This window comes from Conger conger, chromosome 19, assembly GCF_963514075.1.
Source record: "Conger conger chromosome 19, fConCon1.1, whole genome shotgun sequence".
Taxonomy (NCBI): Eukaryota; Metazoa; Chordata; class Actinopteri; order Anguilliformes; family Congridae; genus Conger; species Conger conger.
Genome location: NC_083778.1, coordinates 21753206 through 21773534, shown reverse-complemented (window position 1 = coordinate 21773534; position 20329 = coordinate 21753206). Strand labels below are relative to the sequence as shown.

General features: G+C 46.1%; 2 protein-coding genes and 1 non-coding gene across 3 annotated transcripts; all 3 read left to right on the top strand.

The window, feature by feature from the left end:
- The first annotated feature begins 4153 nt into the window (after positions 1-4153).
- ankrd16 (ankyrin repeat domain 16) lies at positions 4154-9596 on the top strand. The gene is made up of 7 exons (XM_061229576.1): positions 4154-4771; positions 5418-5638; positions 6506-6548; positions 6975-7083; positions 7284-7445; positions 7615-7693; positions 9083-9596. Exons 1-7 carry the CDS (start codon positions 4434-4436, stop codon positions 9430-9432), a joined length of 1302 nt encoding a protein of 433 aa, XP_061085560.1. The 5' UTR covers positions 4154-4433; the 3' UTR covers positions 9433-9596.
- trnay-gua (transfer RNA tyrosine (anticodon GUA)) lies at positions 5082-5167 on the top strand. Its single transcript is given in 2 exon segments — positions 5082-5118; positions 5132-5167. It is a non-coding gene; the product is annotated as a tRNA-Tyr (tRNA).
- Positions 9597-9944: 348 nt separating the features above from the next.
- LOC133119116 (rab GDP dissociation inhibitor beta-like) lies at positions 9945-19539 on the top strand. The gene is made up of 11 exons (XM_061229539.1): positions 9945-10112; positions 13882-13989; positions 14569-14668; positions 15036-15170; positions 15863-16061; positions 16431-16562; positions 16768-16867; positions 17621-17792; positions 18444-18588; positions 18904-18958; positions 19274-19539. The coding sequence occupies exons 1-11, from the start codon at positions 10068-10070 to the stop codon at positions 19421-19423; spliced, it is 1341 nt and encodes a 446-aa protein (XP_061085523.1). The 5' UTR covers positions 9945-10067; the 3' UTR covers positions 19424-19539.
- The last annotated feature ends 790 nt before the right edge of the window (positions 19540-20329 follow it).

The window sequence follows — 20329 nt, the reverse complement described above, 5'->3', positions numbered from 1 at the left end:
AGCGGAGACATAAGTGATGGGATGAGGGTGGACTCGAACCCTCGACCTTGTGGTCTGGAAACCGCAACCATACCATTACGCCACGGCAACTGTAGTGCTCCGCTAGCCTTAATGAGTTCATAAACTACACAATTCACTAATGGACTTTCACAGACAAACAAACTTAGCCTTTTATATTCACATTATCTTACACATTGTATGTGTTTTATATACAATTATACTGCAGGATACATACAGAAGCACAAGCACAACAAGGAGAATTATCTTGCACTAGTACAGCTGGGAATCGAACCTACGACCTATTGTTTATAAGTGGGGTGCCTTAACCCCTACACTACACCATGCAGCACTGCTCTGCGGGTACTTCTGAGGGTGCTGTAGTGCTAACCTGTCACTACAGTGGTCTTAATGCCTCTGAGGGTGAGACAGTGGATAGATCAGATCACAGGAACACAAGAGTAACAAGCAGGAAGAGTTTTGTTTGCTCCTGCATCAAAAGTTTTATTTCATTTTTTATATATATAATTAAAGATGTAATGACTTACATACAGGTTGCTTCTTCACAATGAGCAAAGGACAGTCTGCCAGTCTAACTAGTTGCACACTTTTTCTCTTTTATGAACTGTAGTGGTTGTGCCTTGAAAATGCATTCTTTTATTTTCATTTCAAAGTATATTTGTGTTTGTGCTTTGCATTAAACTTCAGCCTTGAAAGTTTTTAATTGCGCTGTAATTACTCAATAAAATTATATGCAATAAGAAGATCAGTAGATCTTTACAGTCCGCATCCACATGCAGTTGACGACCAAGCTAAAACATGGACTTTCACATAAAACTGTTGTTGCTGCCGTTGTTTTTAAAACCCCACTTGATCTGCTGAACAGCCACTTTTTTTACCTGTTATTCATATGAACGGCCACAAGAGGGAGCCACTATACCAGCGGCTACGTGCCTGTAACAGTGCAGCGGCTTACAATTTCTAAAAAGGTCTGACATCAATATCACACCAGCCGTGGAGATTCACCAAGCGGGATCTGACTGGTCTCGGTCCAGGTTTTGAAAATCCACGTTATTTTATTTTCAGTTAAATAAAGATATTCGCATTTTTTGTACATTTTCAAACACCTCATGTGAAGTACCCAACACTGATTCCACTGACGGACAAAGATGAGCTCAGTTATTTAAAAAAAAAATTTAAGTTAATCTCAGTTAATTTTTTAAAATGTATTTATTTATGTATGTATTTATTTATTGACGGTGAGAATCTGTGTGATCTATTTTCATGGTTGGCAGATGTCAAAATCCCGCATGAAAACTCGAAAGAAAATTCGCGTTTTCTGAAATGCATTATTTCAAAATGCCTAATTTTCCCGAAAAAAATCCCCCGTTTTCGGGGAATTTTATGAGAAAAACCCCCCAAATGGGGAGTTTTTGATGAAAAACTAGTGATCTGGCGTCCCTGGGTTTTCGAAAGCCAGGGACGCCAAATGTCGATCTAAATCCCCCAAAACACCCCAAAATCCCCCCAAATCCCAAAAATCCCCCCCAAAATGAGGATTTTTTCAGGGAAATTTCTCAGAAAACAGGGACGTTTTCAGAAAGCGCGTTTAGCGTGTGTTTGGGGCAGGATTTGTAATTACACATTATTTTCATTTACGTAATGAAAGATAACTCCGTGTGCATTTTGGAGTTTTATTCTGCCGTTACATTTCAACCTCGAAAGTTTAATTGTGCGGTTATAAGTCAATAAAATTAAAATACAATACGAACAGTTTCGATAGATCTTTATTATACGTAGAGAGTAAAGTGTGGGCAGCATTTACTTCACAGTATTTCACAGTACAAAAATACAGACTTTTAACATAACGATAAATAACATAAATGTAATTTAATTTTTTCAATCCAACTTGCTCCCCTGTAATTACATTTCTTTTCCAGCAGAGGGAGGCAAATGCCTTACCTATGGATTCTCCCCGTAAACTTCTCTCAAACAAAGATGGGCCGGTTAAAAAAATAATAATAATGAACAAAATTCTATGATAATCAAATTAAAATCTTTAAGTCGAGATGTATGTATGTATTTTCGAAGACATCTTTTTTAAAATATAATTTTATTGAAGTCCTTTACAGTACATTCAATCCATACATAAATACATATTTTACATTACATTACATGACATTAATGGCATTCGGCAGGCGCTCTTAACCAGAGCTTTTCAGTTTTCAGTCCTGGTTTTTGAATTGGTATTGGCTGGATTCTTTCCCCGGGATTGCTGAAACCAAGCGTGTCCCACTGTACACTGTGAGGAGGACGTTCACAATGCTTTTGAGGTAAAGCCTTGTTCACACTCGGTGAAGAAGACACGTCTGTTGTGAGGGGCGCGTTTCCCTGGCTTCAGGCTTAAGAGCAGCTGGTCGCCGTGACGATGACCATTCCGGAAAACGGACGTTAAGCAGCACAGAAAAGGAAAAAAAAAATCAGAGTGGATCTGGTGGTGCTCCAAATAAATTAATTTAACAAAAGACATTTAAAAAAATAATTTCGAGCCCTGGTGACATATTGGGACATTATTTGTACTCACCCAAGATATAAGTAAGTGGACGAGGCTAAGCTGAAACAGGTGGCACGCGGATTTCGTTTAAATAAACAGCTTCAGAACCAAAACAAAGGAACCGAAAGCTCCAGCATGGGCAGAAAGAGAGCGAATCTCGAGCTTTTTGGGAACTGAATATGCAATTATCACATCAGCATTTTGCACTAGATGGGAAAAAAGCACAGTACACTATGAAGACTGAGACGCAGACATTTATAATGAGGTTGTTTCGTTGTTTTCAAGATTTGTAGACAGACCATTACATTGCATTACATTACAAGGCATTTAGCAGACGCTCTTATCCAGAGCGACGTACAACGAAGTGCAGATCAAACACAAGTACAAGAACATACCCTTGAGAATTTAAAATATTGATTGACACTGAGATCTCACACACATTGTCACAGATCGTCATGTACTGTGTTGCCTTTATAACAAAATAATCATTGAAGTACTGCAGTAATGAGGCATCACAGATCACAATTATCAGCCAGAACATACAGTCATGTGCAAAGATTTGGGCTCCCCCGGTCAAAAAGCCTTTTACAATTAATATCTAAGTGAACAGAAGCGACCTCTAAATGGTACAGCGTTAAACGCAAGACATTTATTCACATTTTAAAGCAAGATTACATTTTTTTTTTTAGTTTCAAAATAAAATAAAAAGGAAAAAGGCCCTGTGTAAAAGTTTGGGAACCCTGTCAGTTAGTACTTTGTAACTCCTCCTCGGGCAACTATAACAGCTTGTAAACGCTTCTTGTAGCCATTAATCTTGTAGCTCTCAAACTGGACAAGGCTGGCATTGCTGTACACAGCTTATGTTAGGGCCTTTTCCCTAAGTAGAGGCATATCAATTATTGCACCTTTAGGACGTGCACTATGCTCACTGGCTTGCATATGCATTCAGACCCTTGTATTGCTTCTTTGCCTAAGAGCTCATTTTACTTTCAATGGAAAACGGCAAAGCCTAAAAGTTAAATAAAAAACTAAATAATTGCCTCAGCGTGTGCAAGGAAGCGATCCACTTCCTGTGGCCCAAAACTATGAAATAAACCAAAATAAAAGCAATAATTCAAACAACTGCGGAGCGGCATTGGAGGAAAATTAATGGGATCAGTATAAAATCATTAAAAAAATCATTGTTGCTAGGTGTATCTAAAATGTGCCTTATTTTCTTTCAATATGTGTCATAACACTGTCACAACAGAATTTTTAAAAAAATCTAACAGAAATTAAGCATTGAAGAATCGATTCCACATCCCTTACCAGAGTTAGAATCATTTACTTTTCCTGTGAGAAGTATGTATAATATTTTGGCTGTAATTACAGTACTTAAACACCAACAATAATTGCATACCCCTTTAATAACCTTTTTGGAGAGCAAAATTCCAATTGAAACAATGACCAATTAAAACAGTTACAGATTTATCTATGCTTATGACGTACCCATTTTTTCTTAGTTTTTATTCCGAGAATAACTCAAACACAGAAACGTCTCCAGCCACGTTCCGGCTTTTATTCTGAATGTTCTCACCCTTTGGTCACCGGAAAGTTGTTTCCTTATTGCGTCGCATTGCTGTAGCAAATCATTTTTAAACAACCATTTCAGCTATAAAATAAAATGAAGGACCCACTGAACGGTGTTTGCACGATCTACGGGCCAATAGGAGTTATACCAGCGTTTTATTGTTCGTAATATTTTAGGATAATATCTCGGCTCATTGGCTTCTAGGCTACTTAGGTGCTGAAGCAGGTGAGACAGCTCAGCCCACAGATAACAGTTTCTGAACTCAAGTTTCTCACCAGCAAAACAAGGTTCCACGTGCTTCCTCACAGCAAAATGAATGAAGAAAGTGCGCTCAAACGACTGGTGAAACTGACCCAGGACGGTCAGCTGGACTCGATCAAGAAGGAACTCGACGAGAACGAGGAGCTTGTGCACTCTATCAAGAAAAAACATTTTGGGAGATCGGGCGACACGCTGCTCCATTACGCGGCTCGACACGGACACTTGAGCGTCGTGAAGTTCCTTGTGGAAGACGTGGAGATGGACGTGGAGCTGTACAACCACGATTACAAGAGGGCTTTGCACGAAGCTGCGTCCATGAGCCAGGAACAGTGCCTGTCTTACCTCATCGCCAAAGGAGCCAAAATAGACCCTTTGAAAAAGGCTGATTGGTAAGACCTGCAAATGATGCACATACCATGTCATGTCAACACGTAAATATAGGTTGTCAGAATGGTGGATTGAAGGGAATGCATTGGAATTAAGTGTTGCGTATGTGACAAACCGAAATGATTCGGTCGATTCTGGGTGTACGGAGACATGTTACGAAACGATATTTTTTGTTTAAAGTAAACCAAAGTATAAAAAGGAAGCTATTACATTGGGGTTGGTGGAGGGTAAATATTACCTATAAAGTTGCAAGTACGTATAGAAGATGATATTTGTTTTACGTGCTGCAATAAAATCGACGCTCACTATGTCCCTTCGATAGCTCAGTTGGTAGAGCGGAGGACTGTAGGTCACGAGTTGAAATCCTTAGGTCGCTGGTTCGAATCCGGCTCGAAGGACATGTTTTGTAAAGTAACCGCGTTTCGTTTAAATCGATTCAGCTTGATGCGAAAAATAGATTACAGTGACGAAGCGATTCTGTGAGACACATCTGCCAAAAATGTTTAAAAAAAAAAAAATCGTACTTGGATATTACTGGAGTGGGGCTATTGGAACAGACGATGAGATGGCCACGTCTAGGAAAATGGCTACTGAAGGGTACGAGTACGATATTAAGCAGTTGAGTGTTGTTCGATGCCGATGCCCCAGGACGCCTCTGATGATGGCGTGCACCAGGAGAAACGTGCCGGTCGTCAGCGAGCTCCTGGCCCACGGCGCCGACCCCGCGCTGAAGAACAAAGACGGCTGGACCTGCTTCCACATCGCCTGCCGGGAGGGAGACCCCGCCGTGGTGCAGCGCCTCCTACAGGCCAGGCCGGACGCGTGGCGCACGGAGAGCAGGACCCAGAGGACCCCACTACACACAGCAGGTACGGCCGAACCGCCCCGCTCCCGTCATTATGTGATTATTTCACCGCGTGCACCTCCTTTCTCCTTGCCCGCCATCTTTAAGGAAATTCCAACCTGTTTAAATGTTCCTGAGCGCATCCTTTGAGGAAGTATTTGTACGGAATCTGTGATGTATTGGTAAATGGACTGCATTTATATAGTGCTTCTATCCAAAGCGCTTTTACAATTAATGCCTCTCATTCACCCATTCTCACACACACACACCAAAGGCAATGGGATGTAGCACACAGCAGGGGGATAGTTTATTGTGTAGCACACGCCAGTGGGATAGGTCATTGTGTAGCACACACCAGGGGGATAGTTTATTGTGTGGCACACAGCAGGGGGATAGTTTATTGTGTAGCACACACCAGGGGGATAGGTTATTGTGTAGCACACACCAGGGGGATAGGTTATTGTGTAGCACACACCTGGGGGGCAGGTTATTGTGTAGCACACACCTGGGGGACAGGTTATTGTGTAGCACACACCTGGGGGACAGGTTATTGTGTAGCACACACCTGGGGGACAGGTTATTGTGTAGCACACACCTGGGGGACAGGTTATTGTGTAGCACACACCTGGGGGACAGGTTATTGTGTAGCACACACCTGGGGGACAGGTTATTGTGTAGCACACACCTGGGGGACAGGTTATTGTGTAGCACACACCTGGGGGACAGGTTATTGTGTAGCACACACCTGAGCGATGCACAGAGGGTAATACTGCCCAAAGGCTCACCACATGCCAGCTGAGTTTGAGGGGGAAGTAAGAACAGACTAAAAATATATTTTGCAGATGTTCACCGTGTGCACTCACCGTATCGCGTGCCATTTTGTTTTCTTCAGCGATGCACGGCTGTGAAGACGTGGTCAGGATCCTGCTGGATCAGTGAGTAGAACATAAAACGTTTGTACTGTTTGAGTACAACACCTTTAAGGAGCTGTCATTGCCTGGAAATTGACTATTTTTTCCTGCTGGTAAAAAATAAACGCGTTTGCCTTATGTGCAGCAACAAGAATGTGTATTTGCATGTATTTGCATGTATGTGCATAGGAGAGTGTGCAGGAGTGTGTATGCATGCGTGTCTGTAGGGGGTGTGTGTGTAGGAGTGTGTGCACATGTGGTGTGTAGGAGTGTGAACGTGCGTGTCTGTTGGGTGTGTGGTGTGTAGGTGTGTGTCTGTAGGGGGTGTGTGTGTAGGAGTGTGTGCACGTGTGGTGTGTAGGAGTTTGAATGTGCATGTCTGTGGGGAGTGTGTATGCGTGTGTGTGTGTGTGTGTAAGTATAAAAGTGATCACCGATACCGTGTTGCAGATGTGGTTACCAGCCCGACTGCAGGGACAGCTGTGGAGTCACTCCCTTCATGGACGCGGTGCGGAGTGGACACATCGCCGGGGCCAGACTGCTCCTCCACAGACACCAGGTGCGCAGGAGACCCAAGAGTGCACCGCCAGAGCTCAGCGCACTCATACTGATGGAAATGCATCCCTGAGGCACATTCATACTGTACAAATCAGCAGTGTGTGTGTGTGTGTGTGTGTGTGTGTGTGTGTGTGTGTGTGTGTGTGTGTGTGTGTGTGTGTGTGTGTGTGTGTGTGTGTGTGTGTGTGTGTGTGTGTTCAGGCCTCCCCACTTGCAGCAGATTGCCTTGGAGGTCAGCCCCTGCACCAGGCCTCCCTGACCGCCCAGGACGGGGCGCTGCGCTTCCTGGTGAAGGACCTGGGCGTGGACGTGAACGCAAGAGCCACCGACATGCAGCTGACAGCCCTGCACTACGCTGCCAAGGTCTGTGTGTGTGTGTGTGTGTGTGTGAGAGAGTGTGAGAGAGACATTTATTAACATCAGTGCAAATTCAGTAGTCCATTTAAGAGTCAAGGAGGAGGTGATCCAGTCAAGGCCAGATGCAGTCAACGTCATGGTTCCTTGTTTAACTTCTTTGTGATCCTTCTTGTAGGAAGGTCACGCAAGCACAATCAAAACCCTCCTGGAATTAGGAGCCAACCTTCATGCAAGTGACCTAAAAGGAAGAACAGGCAAGTACCACTGATGAGAAGCACCAACTCTGTAATGTATCCTTGCTTTTGAAAAGCAGCGAAAACGTGTGTGCACTTTATACCTGGTTGATATACCTGGTTGATATTCTTGTGACATGTTCATACCTTTGGTTTTAGGTGAAAAAAGTCATTGTGGAAATTGCAGAACATCAGGGAAACGCTTCTTGTGATTGTAGTGGGTTTTAGAGGCTAAACATATCCAGAAAAGATTTTCCACATTGTGTTTTTCTGATACCATTTGTATTCCCTTATATGATTTTGTATTTAGGTAATTTCACAGTGAATCTAAGTTGCGGTCACCCTTTCAAAGTGTATAAACCTGAAGAAAAATGTCTGTGTGTGCCTGCCTGTCTGACTGCGTGCCTGTGTGTCCCAGCCTTACACTCAGCGTGTGCCTGTGTGTGTGTGTGTGTCCCAGCCTTACACTCAGCGTGTGCCTGTGTGTGTGTGTGTGTCCCAGCCTTACACTCGGCGTGTGTGTGTGTCCCAGCCTTACACTCGGTGTGTGTGTGTGTCCCAGCCTTACACTCGTGTGTGTGTGTGTGTGTGTGTGTGTGTGTGTGTGTCCCAGCCTTACACTCGGTGTGTGTGTGTGTCCCAGCCTTACACTCGGTGTGTGTGTGTGTCCCAGCCTTACACTCGGTGTGTGTGTGTGTCCCAGCCTTACACTCGTGTGTGTGTGTGTGTGTGTGTGTGTGTGTGTGTGTGTGTGTGTGTCCCAGCCTTACACTCGGCGTGTGCCTGTGTGTGTGTGTGTGTGTGTGTGTGTCCCAGCCTTACACTCGGCGTGTGTGTGTGTCCCAGCCTTACACTCGGTGTGTGTGTGTGTGTGTGTGTGTGTGTGTGTGTGTCCCAGCCTTACACTCGGTGTGTGTGTGTGTGTGTGTGTGTGTGTGTCCCAGCCTTACACTCGGTGTGTGCCTGTGTGTGTGTGTGTGTGTGTGTGTGTGTGTGTGTGTCCCAGCCTTACACTCGGCGTGTGTGTGTGTCCCAGCCTTACACTCGGTGTGTGTGTGTGTGTCCCAGCCTTACACTCGGTGTGTGCCTGTGTGTGTGTGTGTGTGTGTGTGTGTCCCAGCCTTACACTCGGCGTGTGTGTGTGTGTCCCAGCCTTACACTCGGTGTGTGCCTGTGTGTGTGTGTGTGTGTGTGTGTGTCCCAGCCTTACACTCGGTGTGTGTGTGTGTGTCCCAGCCTTACACTCGGTGTGTGCCTGTGTGTGTGTGTGTGTGTGTGTGTGTCCCAGCCTTACACTCGGTGTGTGTGTGTGTCCCAGCCTTACACTCGGCGTGTGCCTGTGTGCCTGTGTGCCTGTGTGTGTGTGTGTGTGTGTCCCAGCCTTACACTCGGCGTGTGTGTGTGTCCCAGCCTTACACTCGGCGTGTGGGGGGCAGCAGGCTGAAGCGGTGCGGGCGCTCCTCCTCCTGGGGTTCAGGGACACGCCGGACGCCTCTGGGACGACGGCCGAACAGCTGGCCAGGAAACAGGACGTCCTGGCAGCCTTCCACCCCCAAACCTGCCCGGACACCAATCCCCCAAAACCAGCCCAGGATCCTGACAATCCCCCCAAACCTGCCCGGGATCCTGACACCAATCCCCCAAAATCAGCCCGGGATCCTGACAATCCCCCCAAACCATCCCGGGATCCTGACACAATCCCCCCAAACAGGCCCGGGATCCTGACACCTGATCTTTACTCTGAAACTATTCCAGCTTAACCTCCACAATTAACATTCAAGGAGCTGGGTGAGCAATTGCTTACATGTAAATACTAAAGCAAGTAATTTAATATCATTAATGGCTCTGGCCTCCAGTTTCATAAGTTATGATGTTATGATTTGGAGTGTGTTCCAGTCCATATTCATACAGGCAGTCCCCCCCCCCCCCCCCCCCTCCCTCCTCCCTCCTCCCTCCTCAAAATAAAGGAAATGCAACATCCTGTCAATCTTGGAGTGTTTTGTAGAATTCGCTGATCAGTGTACAGCTTCCAAGAGTAAAAGTGTTTCAGTGTTGGAGTGCTGATCTAAGACCATGGTGTGTGTCTCCCAATCCAAACCCTGCTCATTATTGGCTAAATTGTAAAAGGAAATGTCAATCCTAGATCAGTGGCCGAACTGAAACACTCCCATCCCTCGAACGCTATGGATGTGGAATTTAGATACAAACTTGGGATATTTCAGTCCTTCGTGATTGGCGAAAGGTTGGACGACTCCTCCCCCGACGTGGGCTGGACCCGTTTGACGTGGCCAAGTCTCAGCGTTGGCGAGTACGGTCCATGGTGTCATCGCTCTCCATTTTGCTTCGTTTTGAGTTGCAGGGGAAGAAATAAAAAAAACCAGACACAACTCGCAAAATGAATGAAGAATACGACGTTATCGTTCTAGGGACCGGACTTACGGTGAGAACTGCACTCAGCCATACCTAACACGCTACCTCGAGACAGCTTTCGTAGGCCAATAGCATGCGCAAGATGAGACGGTACTGTACACATCCGATTGCTACTTTCACATTTGCAGCGCGGCTGCTGAATTGGAGGTGAATAGCTCCATTGTCGTTTTATGAATGTTACAGTGTTGTCACGATATGGCGACAAGGGCGACATTTTCGCTGTCATGACCTACAATAGCCCAACTTGATAGATCTGACTGACGATGGGCTACTTGAACAGAACGGGCTAGCTAAATAAACGGGTGGGCCCGCTTTCTGTACGTGACTTAAAAACATGCAAAGCCGCAGTAATCGACTGAAGTCTGGTGTCTGACGATTTTTATCTGGCTTGTTTTAATTATGACTAATCACTAGCTGTGTTGGCTAAACATCCTTCAAATAGGGTGATAACACGTTAAAGCTAGGTAATCTGACTCAGTCTGTGCCAGACAGCCAACTACATCAATGATTTAGGCAATTTATTGGAAAACCGTGGACTGTCTGACAACGCATAACTTTCTTCCGAGTGTAATCTTGTCGAGCATTGTTGGCCGGTAAATTGTTACTGTAAGTCGCTGTAAGGGTTGTAGTTTCATTTACCTACAGTAGCCTAACTAATGACGTGAATGCATTCGTTTTGCGTGATTGACGTTCAAGTATTTGACCAAGTAATACGAGTAAAACCGGGCTATTCGTTTCTTTTTCTAGGGCCCAGGCAATGCTTTGGGTGGAGACCGTAGTTTCCTCTTCCTTATTAGCATTACGCACTGGTGGCTAGTCGTTCAAATGGTAGCTAGCATGTAAATAGACAGCGCCCTAAATTTCGTAATCGCTAACCTCTTAAACCCATTAGTGTTGACCCAACTAATTTACGCAGCTAGCAGTGCAGTTTAATTCACCGTGGTTGTATCTAGCAAATGTTATCTGCGATAACTGAAACGTTACCGCATCGCTGCACGCTGACCATGACCGAAGTTCGCACAGGGTGCTCGACCAGTGGTCTGTGGTTGCTTGTTTAATGGCATGGCATAGGCCTACAAGCTAACCATTGACTTAAGACATTTAACTTATTCAGTGGACTCGCTACCAATTTGAATCTTTATTTTTTTAACGTGCGTATAATCGTCTACTGAGCCGTATCTCTACGCTTCGTACCGAAACAAGAGACTGTAGTCCGTTATAAGTTAATTGGCACTAGCTGCTTAGGTACGAAATGTTTGTCATTCTAGCCTACTTTCCCTACTTTTATTTGTGGAATTCGAGAGATAGCAAATGCATTGATTTGGCCCATGCGAAACTGATAGTTTCCATCCGAAAAATAAGTTTGGCGTGACAGGAAATCCTCGTGATATGGGTAATTTGCAGTGTAACGAAGTGTTGGGTTGCACAGTTCAGCTCTGGATCCAACTTACTTTCATAGGAAAGCTATTAATACTAGGCTGAGACCGGATCTTTATCCTTTAGTAAGAACCCGATTGTCTTTTTTAAAGCTATGCTCTCGCAATCTTTGTTAAAGGCTACTGCATAATTTGTCACACGACCTTAGATGACGCGTTTCAGGGCACGTGATTGGTCACGTCACCCTTTTGTGTGGTTTTGCTCTTGGCAGCGTCGCATCTTATCCTGGTTGCAGTCTTTAGTCATAAAATGTAATATTGCCTAATTAATAATAACTTAATAAATTAATACTTGTCCCTAAAACACCGTCAGGACACAATGCTGGGACACACGACTGCTTCCCCGCATTGATACAATGTTGTACTTAAGTAGGGTTTCGCATATTTTGTTTCAATTGCAGTCAAGTTTGAACTGCATTACAGACTGACGGGATAATCTAAACCAATATCAGTCTGTCCTCCGGGCACTCTTGGGATGTTTGATAGGTGGCAAAGTCATCCTAACTAAGCTTGCCCGGACACTGACAGATAAACACATTTTCCAAAGCAGCGAAAAAGCAACAAATGTGTTTTTTTATAGACATCAGAGGTCAGTGCTGCCACAGCATCACACCCCAGACATCACCTGACACTCCATAAACCTACTTCTTCAGGTGTGTTAAACTGTAACCTCGTCCAATCTCCTTGTGCACTACTTTGTGGAAACAAATCTCTTGTATGGATGTGCGTTTACTCGCTTGCTATTTTCGAGAGAACACTTTGGATCATGGGAGAGAAAATGCATTTGCTCTAGCCAGTATGTGAAAATAGCAATAAATAAAAACACTGACCTTCTGTTCATACAAAATTCTTCCTTCTACCAGAACCTTAACACCACATTATTCACTGTTTACTTTCTTATCCAGGGTGACCTGGAGCTTCCGTTTACATAGCCTGTTTGAAATTCATCAGCTGCAGCTTCTAATCTACACAGCGTTGTCTGGACTGCACATGCACTTGAACCAAATTAGCCTCCTTCTTTTATGATTTTTAACCCCACTCATGAAACGGTTTTGCTTAAAATATGTGCACAATTCAGTCCTACAGAAAGGAGTAGGTAGATGAATATTGACTCACGTCAACGTGAGTCAATCAAAGCACAGATTTAATGCTGATGCGCAATCCAGCTCCAAGTCGTCATTCCAGGTCATCACCGACTTCCGCTTAGCAATGTGTGGCCAGCAAAACACCGTGTCTTATGAGACTCATTAAATATTAAACCAAAAAGAGCAATAAATCTCTACTCTTTGTGCCCGATCTTCTCCCGGAGGAAGGCCAAATATTAACAGGAACATCAGAGCAATCAGTTTGTTTGGGAACTTAAACGTAAATTAACAGCCATTTAACCAAAATCTGTGAATTGGGCATCGCGTGGGAAATGTATTCCAATATCCATCACACGTAAATACATCATTCATCCTATTTAGTGTCAACTATCAGTGTCCTAGCTAAACTAAAAACATTACTTATAAGAGAGCATTCGGTGACCATATTGATTAATAATAGTCATTACCTGCTTAAGTTACATTTAGATGCAAGTTACTGAATAAGACACAGAGATAATTCACTCATAATGCTTAGCTTTGGAGAGATCAGGCAACAAGACTAAATTGTATGTGCTAGCAGTTGGAATAGTGTGTTTGAGGGCAAAAAGAGGAATTACTCTTGTTTTTGTGGTTTCAACCCAACAGTTAATGTGATGTTTTGACTCGCAAATAACTTCTAAGCGCGAACAGAAGCTGGTCTGTGTTTGGCTGGTGAGGTCATCTGTAGTTGTGATGGGGTGGCAGGTGACACATTCATGGCTGAAAAGGAGGAACCACACCTACCGTATATTTGTTCACCATTTAGATGAGCTGAAATGTAATACTCGCTCTCCAGTGCGTCAGTCTGCTGTAGGACAGGAACAGTCGGCACACAGCGGGCACAGAGACGCCCAGAAGCCCAGTCAGCTCAGTCCTGACTCCTGGACCAGAGGAGGGAACCTGGGACATAAAACATGCTCTTTATTCCACTGTAGTTCCAATAATAATAAACATGTCACTGTCAAGAGCACCTGCAGTTCTCAGGCTAACGTTATCGTTCAGCCCAAATTTCTTAATAGGGTGTAATATGTCGGGAGATGAACTGACAGAATGATTACATCACCAAAATCAAAATGCTTTGTAGTACAGTGTGGTGTAGTGTAAGTGTGATGTTGAGGTGCATTCTGGGATCGTCGCGCGTTACTCTCGGTGAGGTTGGGGGTTTTTGAGATGAAGGTGTGAGTGTGACGTTGAGGTGCATTCTGGGACGGTCTTTCAGGAATGCATCCTTTCCGGGATCATGTCCGTAAAAGGGAAGAAGGTGCTGCACATGGACCGGAACCCGTACTATGGAGCAGAGAGCGCATCCATCACCCCCCTGGAGGACGTAAGGCCAACCGCCTGCCAATCAAACGCACCTGCATCAGCGACATGGGGGGTCAGGGGGTCACATGATCAAAGGCCCAAGGTTCCACACCCTGTACGTTTAACACAAGGGAACACACACACACACACGCACACACACGCACACACGCACACTCGTTTGGAGTGTGATTGTGCACCGGCATCAGCTACACCTGCCAATCAAATACACCTGCATCAGCTACACCTGCCAATCAAATGCACCTGCATCAGCAACACCTGCCAATCAAATGCACCTGCATCAGCAACACCTGCCAATCAAATGCACCTGCATCAGCAACACCTGCCAATCAAATGCACCTGCATCGGCTACACCTGCCAGTCACCTCCCTTTCACTCTGACCACAGGCAGGCCAAGTCCACACGCCCACACACTGCCGACTCTGGAGTATGGCCATTCCTAATGTCTTAAACCAGCACGAAATGATTTTGGTTTTGGAACCTCTGGTTGCAATAGCATATTGCTGAATAACATTCGTCTCGTGAGGAAATGATAGGCCAGGGCTTGCTCCAGTGATGTGCTGTTGATGCGTGTTTGTTGCAGCTCTACACGCGGTTCAGCCTGCCTGGCAGCCCCCCGGACTCCATGGGGAGGGGGAGGGACTGGAACGTGGACCTCGTCCCCAAGTTCCTGATGGCCAATGGCAAGTGGGGGCACATCTGCAGGCCTGGGGGGGGGGGGGGGGGTCAGGGGTCACGTGGTCAGAGGCCCAAGGTTCCACACCCTGTACGTTCAACACAAGGGAACACGCACACTCTCACACACACACGTTTGGAGTGTGATTGTGCAGGATCTTTACCCAACAGAGCAGGGGTCATCAAATTTGGACCTGGTGCTCTTTTCTCCCTGATAGATTAACTGAACGATTAATGCCACTGTTGGGCCAGCCCTGTCTTCACACTTGCCTCCCGGTTGAATTGAGGGCGGAAAAGCAGCGGTTCCCTGATGATCCCTGCCGCGGGGTTTGGGCGGAGTGCTGGTCTGAGCTTGCCGCTCTTCCCGCCCCGCAGGTCAGCTGGTCCGCATGCTGCTCATCACTCAGGTGACCCGCTACCTGGACTTCAAGGTCATCGAGGGCAGCTACGTCTACAAGAAGGGGAGCATCTTCAAAGTGCCGTCCACCGAAACAGAGGCGCTGACCAGCAGTGAGTCAAGACGTTTCTCCCCGTCCAGAATCACCGTTTCACCGAGTCTGATGTCTTCAGTACTTATTTTCATCCCAGTGTTGCGCTTTTATCAAATTGTATACACGACTTTGTAAATGTAAGCAACGCCACAACTACTTGCCTACGCACATGCCTTGTGGCTGCAGCTGTATTGCAATTCGGAGACATGAGAGTCTTTCGCTCAATCGAGAGACTGCTGGGACATCATTTTAGAAACGGTAGGAAAACATTTCGGAAAAGCTTGCCATCACCCAAATATGCATTACCTACAGACACCGGCAGAAAGACCAAAGGTAACAGAGTACGAAATATGATGTTCTGCATCCAATAAAAAAAAAGGTTCCTGAACTTAAATGGATAACCATGATGTGGGCAATAAGATAAGGGCAATGAGATGATGTAATGAAAACATCAAATGATTTTGACACAATCGAATCAACTCAGAAATACACAGCATCCAACGTGGCTGCATTAGCACTCCTAAAAGGATACCATTCTGCATGCTGCATCCGTTTCTCGCTGGTAGCAGGTGTTAGGTTTCCAGCGCTGTCTGTGTCTCTTGAGTTATGGATGATGTTCTCTGCACAGAATGCCCATGGCAGTGCTGTGTCATCTGTCCCTGAATGATGATGTCATAAACAGCAGCGTTCCGTTCCGTTCCTCCCCCCCAGGCCTGATGGGAATGTTCGAGAAGCGGCGTTTCAAGAAGTTTCTGGAGTTTGTCTCCAACTTCGACGAGAACGATCCCAAAACCCTGCAGGGCGTCGTCCCGACGAAGACCACGATGCGCGACGTCTACAAGAAGTTTGACCTGGGACAGGACGTGGTGGACTTCACCGGACACGCCCTCGCCCTCTACAGGACCGACGAGTGAGTGACCACGACTCATTTCCAACGTTGACCCGTATCATCAGGATGAAATGTAGCCGTGCTGACTTGACTAGGGCGGCCTGTAGCGTAGTGGTGAAGGTGCATGACTGGGACCCGCAAGGTCGGTGGTTCCATACCCGGTGTCGCTACAGCAAGATCCGCACAGCCGTTGGGCCCTTGAACAAGGCCCTTGAGCAAGGCCCTTAACCCTGCATTGCTCCAGGTGTGGACCGTCTCCTGCTTTGTCTAATCAACTGTACGTCGCTCTGGATAAGAGCGTCTGTCACGTAATGTAATGTAATGTTGATGACTTGATGCTGCTGCACACCCGTCATTACCGATTGCAAAAGCCACCTGTCTGTCTGTCAGCTACCTGGACCAGCCATGCTTGGACACCATCACCAGAATCAGGCTGTACAGCGAATCTCTGGCCCGATACGGGAAGAGCCCTTACCTGTACCCTCTCTACGGCCTGGGAGAGCTCCCCCAGGGCTTCGCCAGGTAAGAGGCTAACGACATGCTCGCTACGGACACGGGCGACAGCGGGTGTCAGCCGTTTTACCATTCCTCGAGATGCCCTTCCTCCTCTTCTTCATCCTTCCATCTTTTTTTTTTTTGTTTGAACTAATTTTGTGTGATCACTGGGCGAGTGTGTAAAAGTGCCCTGATGAATTAGGTACCCCCACTTCTCTCTGCCCTTTCTCAGATTAAGTGCCATTTACGGAGGCGTCTACATGCTGAACAAGCCAATCGAAGAGCTGGTGATGGAGAACGGAAAGGTGGTGGGCGTCAAGTCGGAGGGTGAGGTGAGGCCCACTTTCACGGTTTGCTGAAATAAATTTCCGGAAAAATTATTTTCACAGTGCGATTAATTCACACACTCCCATTCAGTTGCACTGGTCAGCTGTGCCTGTGTACCTCCCCGTCTGCCTCTACAAACCTAAAATATGAAGAACAGAAAACTGATCAGGCCTGCCAATGAAAAGAATGTGTAAATATACAGTAGGCTTGGGTACATTACATTACATTACATTATTGGCATTTGGCAGGCGCTCTTATCCAGAGCGACTTACAGTTGATTAGGCTAAGCAGGAGACAATCCTCCCCTGGAGCAATGCAGGGTTAAGGGCCTTGCTCAAGGGCCCAACGGCTGTGCGGATTTTATTGTGGCTACACCGGGATTAGAACCACCGACCTCGCGTGTCCCAGTCATGTACCTTAACCTCTACGCTACAGGCCCGGGTATCATTCCTATGGAGAAGATAGCTGTGATGTCACTGTACTGGGAGACGGAGTGGACTAATCATGGACTACTTTGTTAAGAACCAACTGATGGCAATTGGTGGAGAGATTTAGCGACTTCTTGGTATTTCCCAATGGGATCTCATAAGTATAACCAGAAAGTATCCACTAATGTTATTCTTTAGGTGTGAGCCTCTCTTCATTTTCTACCAGTAAGGCAACACCACATCGGTGGTGACCCATTTAATTATTCCCAAAAGGAACATTGACCCTAACCCCAGAAACTTCCAAAACCTTTTTTTTTGGGGGGTTTCCAGGTGGCCCGCTGCAAACAGCTGATCTGTGACCCCAGCTACGCCATGGACCGTGCCAGCAAGGTGGGTCAGGTGATCAGAGTCATCTGCATCATGAACCACCCCATCAAGAACACCAGCGACGCCAATTCCTGCCAGCTCATCATTCCGCAGAACCAGGTCAACAGGAAGCACGGTAAGCCTGGTCACATCACATGGCAGATGTTTTCTGCAGAGCATGAAAACATTACTCGCCTCAAACTCGCTCCTGCACAGCCACACTGCATGCCAGTATGTAGCAACAAATGCTACATTGTAAATTGTAAGAGAAAGTTTTGTAGACTGCAGCATTGGGAAGGCTCTTGCTGTGCACAGGGAGATAACAGGACTAGCTGTTTACTGGGAGACACAGGGCTAGCTGTTTACAGGGAGACACAGGACAGGGCGATAACAGGACTAGCTGTTTACAGGGAGGTAACAGGACTAGCTGTGTACAGGGAGGTAACAGGACTAGCTGTGTACAGGGAGGTCACAGCACAGGGAGGTAACAGGACTAGCTGTGTACAGGGAGGTCACAGGACTAGCTGTGTACAGGGAGGTCACAGCACAGGGAGGTAACAGGACTAGCTGTGTACAGGGAGGTCACAGGACTAGCTGTGTACAGGGAGGTCACAGGACTAGCTGTCTACAGGGAGGTCACAGCACAGGGAGGTAACAGGACTAGCTGTGTACAGGGAGGTCACAGCACAGGGAGGTAACAGGACTAGCTGTGTACAGGGAGGTAACAGCACAGGGAGGTAACAGGACTAGCTGTGTACAGGGAGGTAACAGGGCTGTGCGTTTGCAGATATCTACGTGTGCATGATCTCCTCGGCCCACAACATCGCAACCACGGGTAAGTACGTGGCCATCGTCAGCACCATGGTGGAGACCAGCAACCCCGAGGGGGAGATTAAACCTGCCCTGGACCTGCTGGAGCCCATCGAGCAGAAGTACGAAGGCTCTCCTCCGTGTGTGTGTGTGTGTGTGTGTGTGTGTGTGTGTGTGTGTGTGAGAGAGAGAGAGAGAGAATGTGTGTTTTTGTGTTACTGATTTTGTGTGATGTTGATTTTGTGTGTGTGAGATGTTGATTGTGTGTGATAATTGTGTGCGCGTGTGTGTGTATGTGATGTTGACTGTGTATGTGATGTTGATTGTGTGCGTGTGTATGTGATGTTGTGTGTGTGTATGTGATGTTGACTGTGTGTGTGAGCCATGGTGAGGGGCTGTTGACGTGTGTGTAACACTGTGCTTCTCCTGCATTTCAGGTTTGTGAGCACCAGTGACCTGTACAGCCCTGTGGATATGGGCACAGAGAGCCAGGTCTGTATCAGCCAGTCCTCACTGCTGAAGCTCAGTCACACCACTTTCACTAAAGCTCTGCCACTCCACCAGCCCATTTGCTCACTGCCTCCCTCCTCCGAAAGAGATTGGTACAGTCCGCTTCGCCTGTACTTGGGCAGGGCTGAACCAACATGATGCACACGCAGGGGATGTTCAATCCTGACTTATTATTCGACTTGAAGCAGCCCATTCACTTGGCATGACGTACTCTCAGTATAACCAGCATGGGCATGCAGTTTCGATGTGCCGGGATCGCAGGTACAACGAAGGACGTGTGCTTTGTTTTCCGCACAGATCTTCATCTCCCGGTCCTACGACGCGACGACTCACTTCGAGACCACCTGCGACGACATTAAGGACATCTACAAGCGCATGACGGGCGCGGACTTTGACTTTGCAGAAATGGAACGCCAGAAGTGCGACATCTTCGGTGACACGGAGTAGCAGAGCGTCTCCGTTTATTCTATATCACTGACAACTGTTAATCAGAAAATATTACTGGCTTACGATGTTATGTTTTGCGAATCTTAATAAAAAAAGGGTATACATTTGTATTGATAGGGCGAGGGTGCCGGCGGCAGAGTTTTATTATTGAGTATTGCACTGACCTAAATACCCAGCTTATATCTACATGTCCAGGTTGTTTCCCTCAAGAGGTGTTCTTGTTGGGACGTCAGAGCTAGGCTTCATTAAACCAAAAACTGGGTAGAGCAACTACATCAATAACAATGCCCTGAACAAATTTATTATGATTTGGGGGGGGGGTTGATCGCTTCAAACAAGTCGATGATTGACAGCTTACTGTTGCTAAATATCTTCGCCCTCTAGCAGTTCATGAAATCACCCTCCAGTCGATCGCGTTTCGTCCAAATATGCCAAATTTTTTGATTTTTTGTCTTTTTGTCTTCAAATGGTTACTGTGATAAATATTCAGTGTTGGAAGTATTTTAATTCGCTTTTCCTCCGTCCCCGCCAAACATGTCACAACTTTGGTCTTGAACATTTCAGTGCGGGACGAATGTGAATTCTGAACTGATCATTTAGTCCCACCAGGGGGCGCACCCACCGCTCATTCTTTATACAGGAACTACATAACTACAAACACAAGAGGCCATTGACTACGTCTGCATGCACAGCAATACCCTGATCACTGGGAGTGTTCCATTTTTGGGCAGCGTTTGAATTGCATCCACTTGGGAGTATTTAAATTTATTACATACGTCCAGGTATTTTGGTTGGGTTTTGAATATGCCAATAATCTGGTAATATGATGGCGATAATCGGGAGCGATTTACGTGACCATTTCAGTCATCAGAGTAATGCCACAATCAGGGTAAGATCGGAGTATTG

Bases quoted from the DNA above. Each gene is read 5' to 3' on its own strand.
- ankrd16 (XM_061229576.1), top strand. From the start codon at position 4,434: ATGAATGAAGAAAGTGCGCTCAAACGACTGGTGAAACTGACCCAGGAC. The intron at 5,639-6,505 runs GTACGGCCGAAC...TGTTTTCTTCAG, and splicing joins GACCCCACTACACACAGCAG to CGATGCACGGCTGTGAAGAC. The intron at 6,549-6,974 runs GTGAGTAGAACA...ACCGTGTTGCAG, and splicing joins GTCAGGATCCTGCTGGATCA to ATGTGGTTACCAGCCCGACT.
- LOC133119116 (XM_061229539.1), top strand. From the start codon at position 10,068: ATGAATGAAGAATACGACGTTATCGTTCTAGGGACCGGACTTACG. The intron at 16,563-16,767 runs GTAAGAGGCTAA...GCCCTTTCTCAG, and splicing joins CTCCCCCAGGGCTTCGCCAG to ATTAAGTGCCATTTACGGAG. The intron at 17,793-18,443 runs GTAAGCCTGGTC...GTGCGTTTGCAG, and splicing joins CCAGGTCAACAGGAAGCACG to ATATCTACGTGTGCATGATC.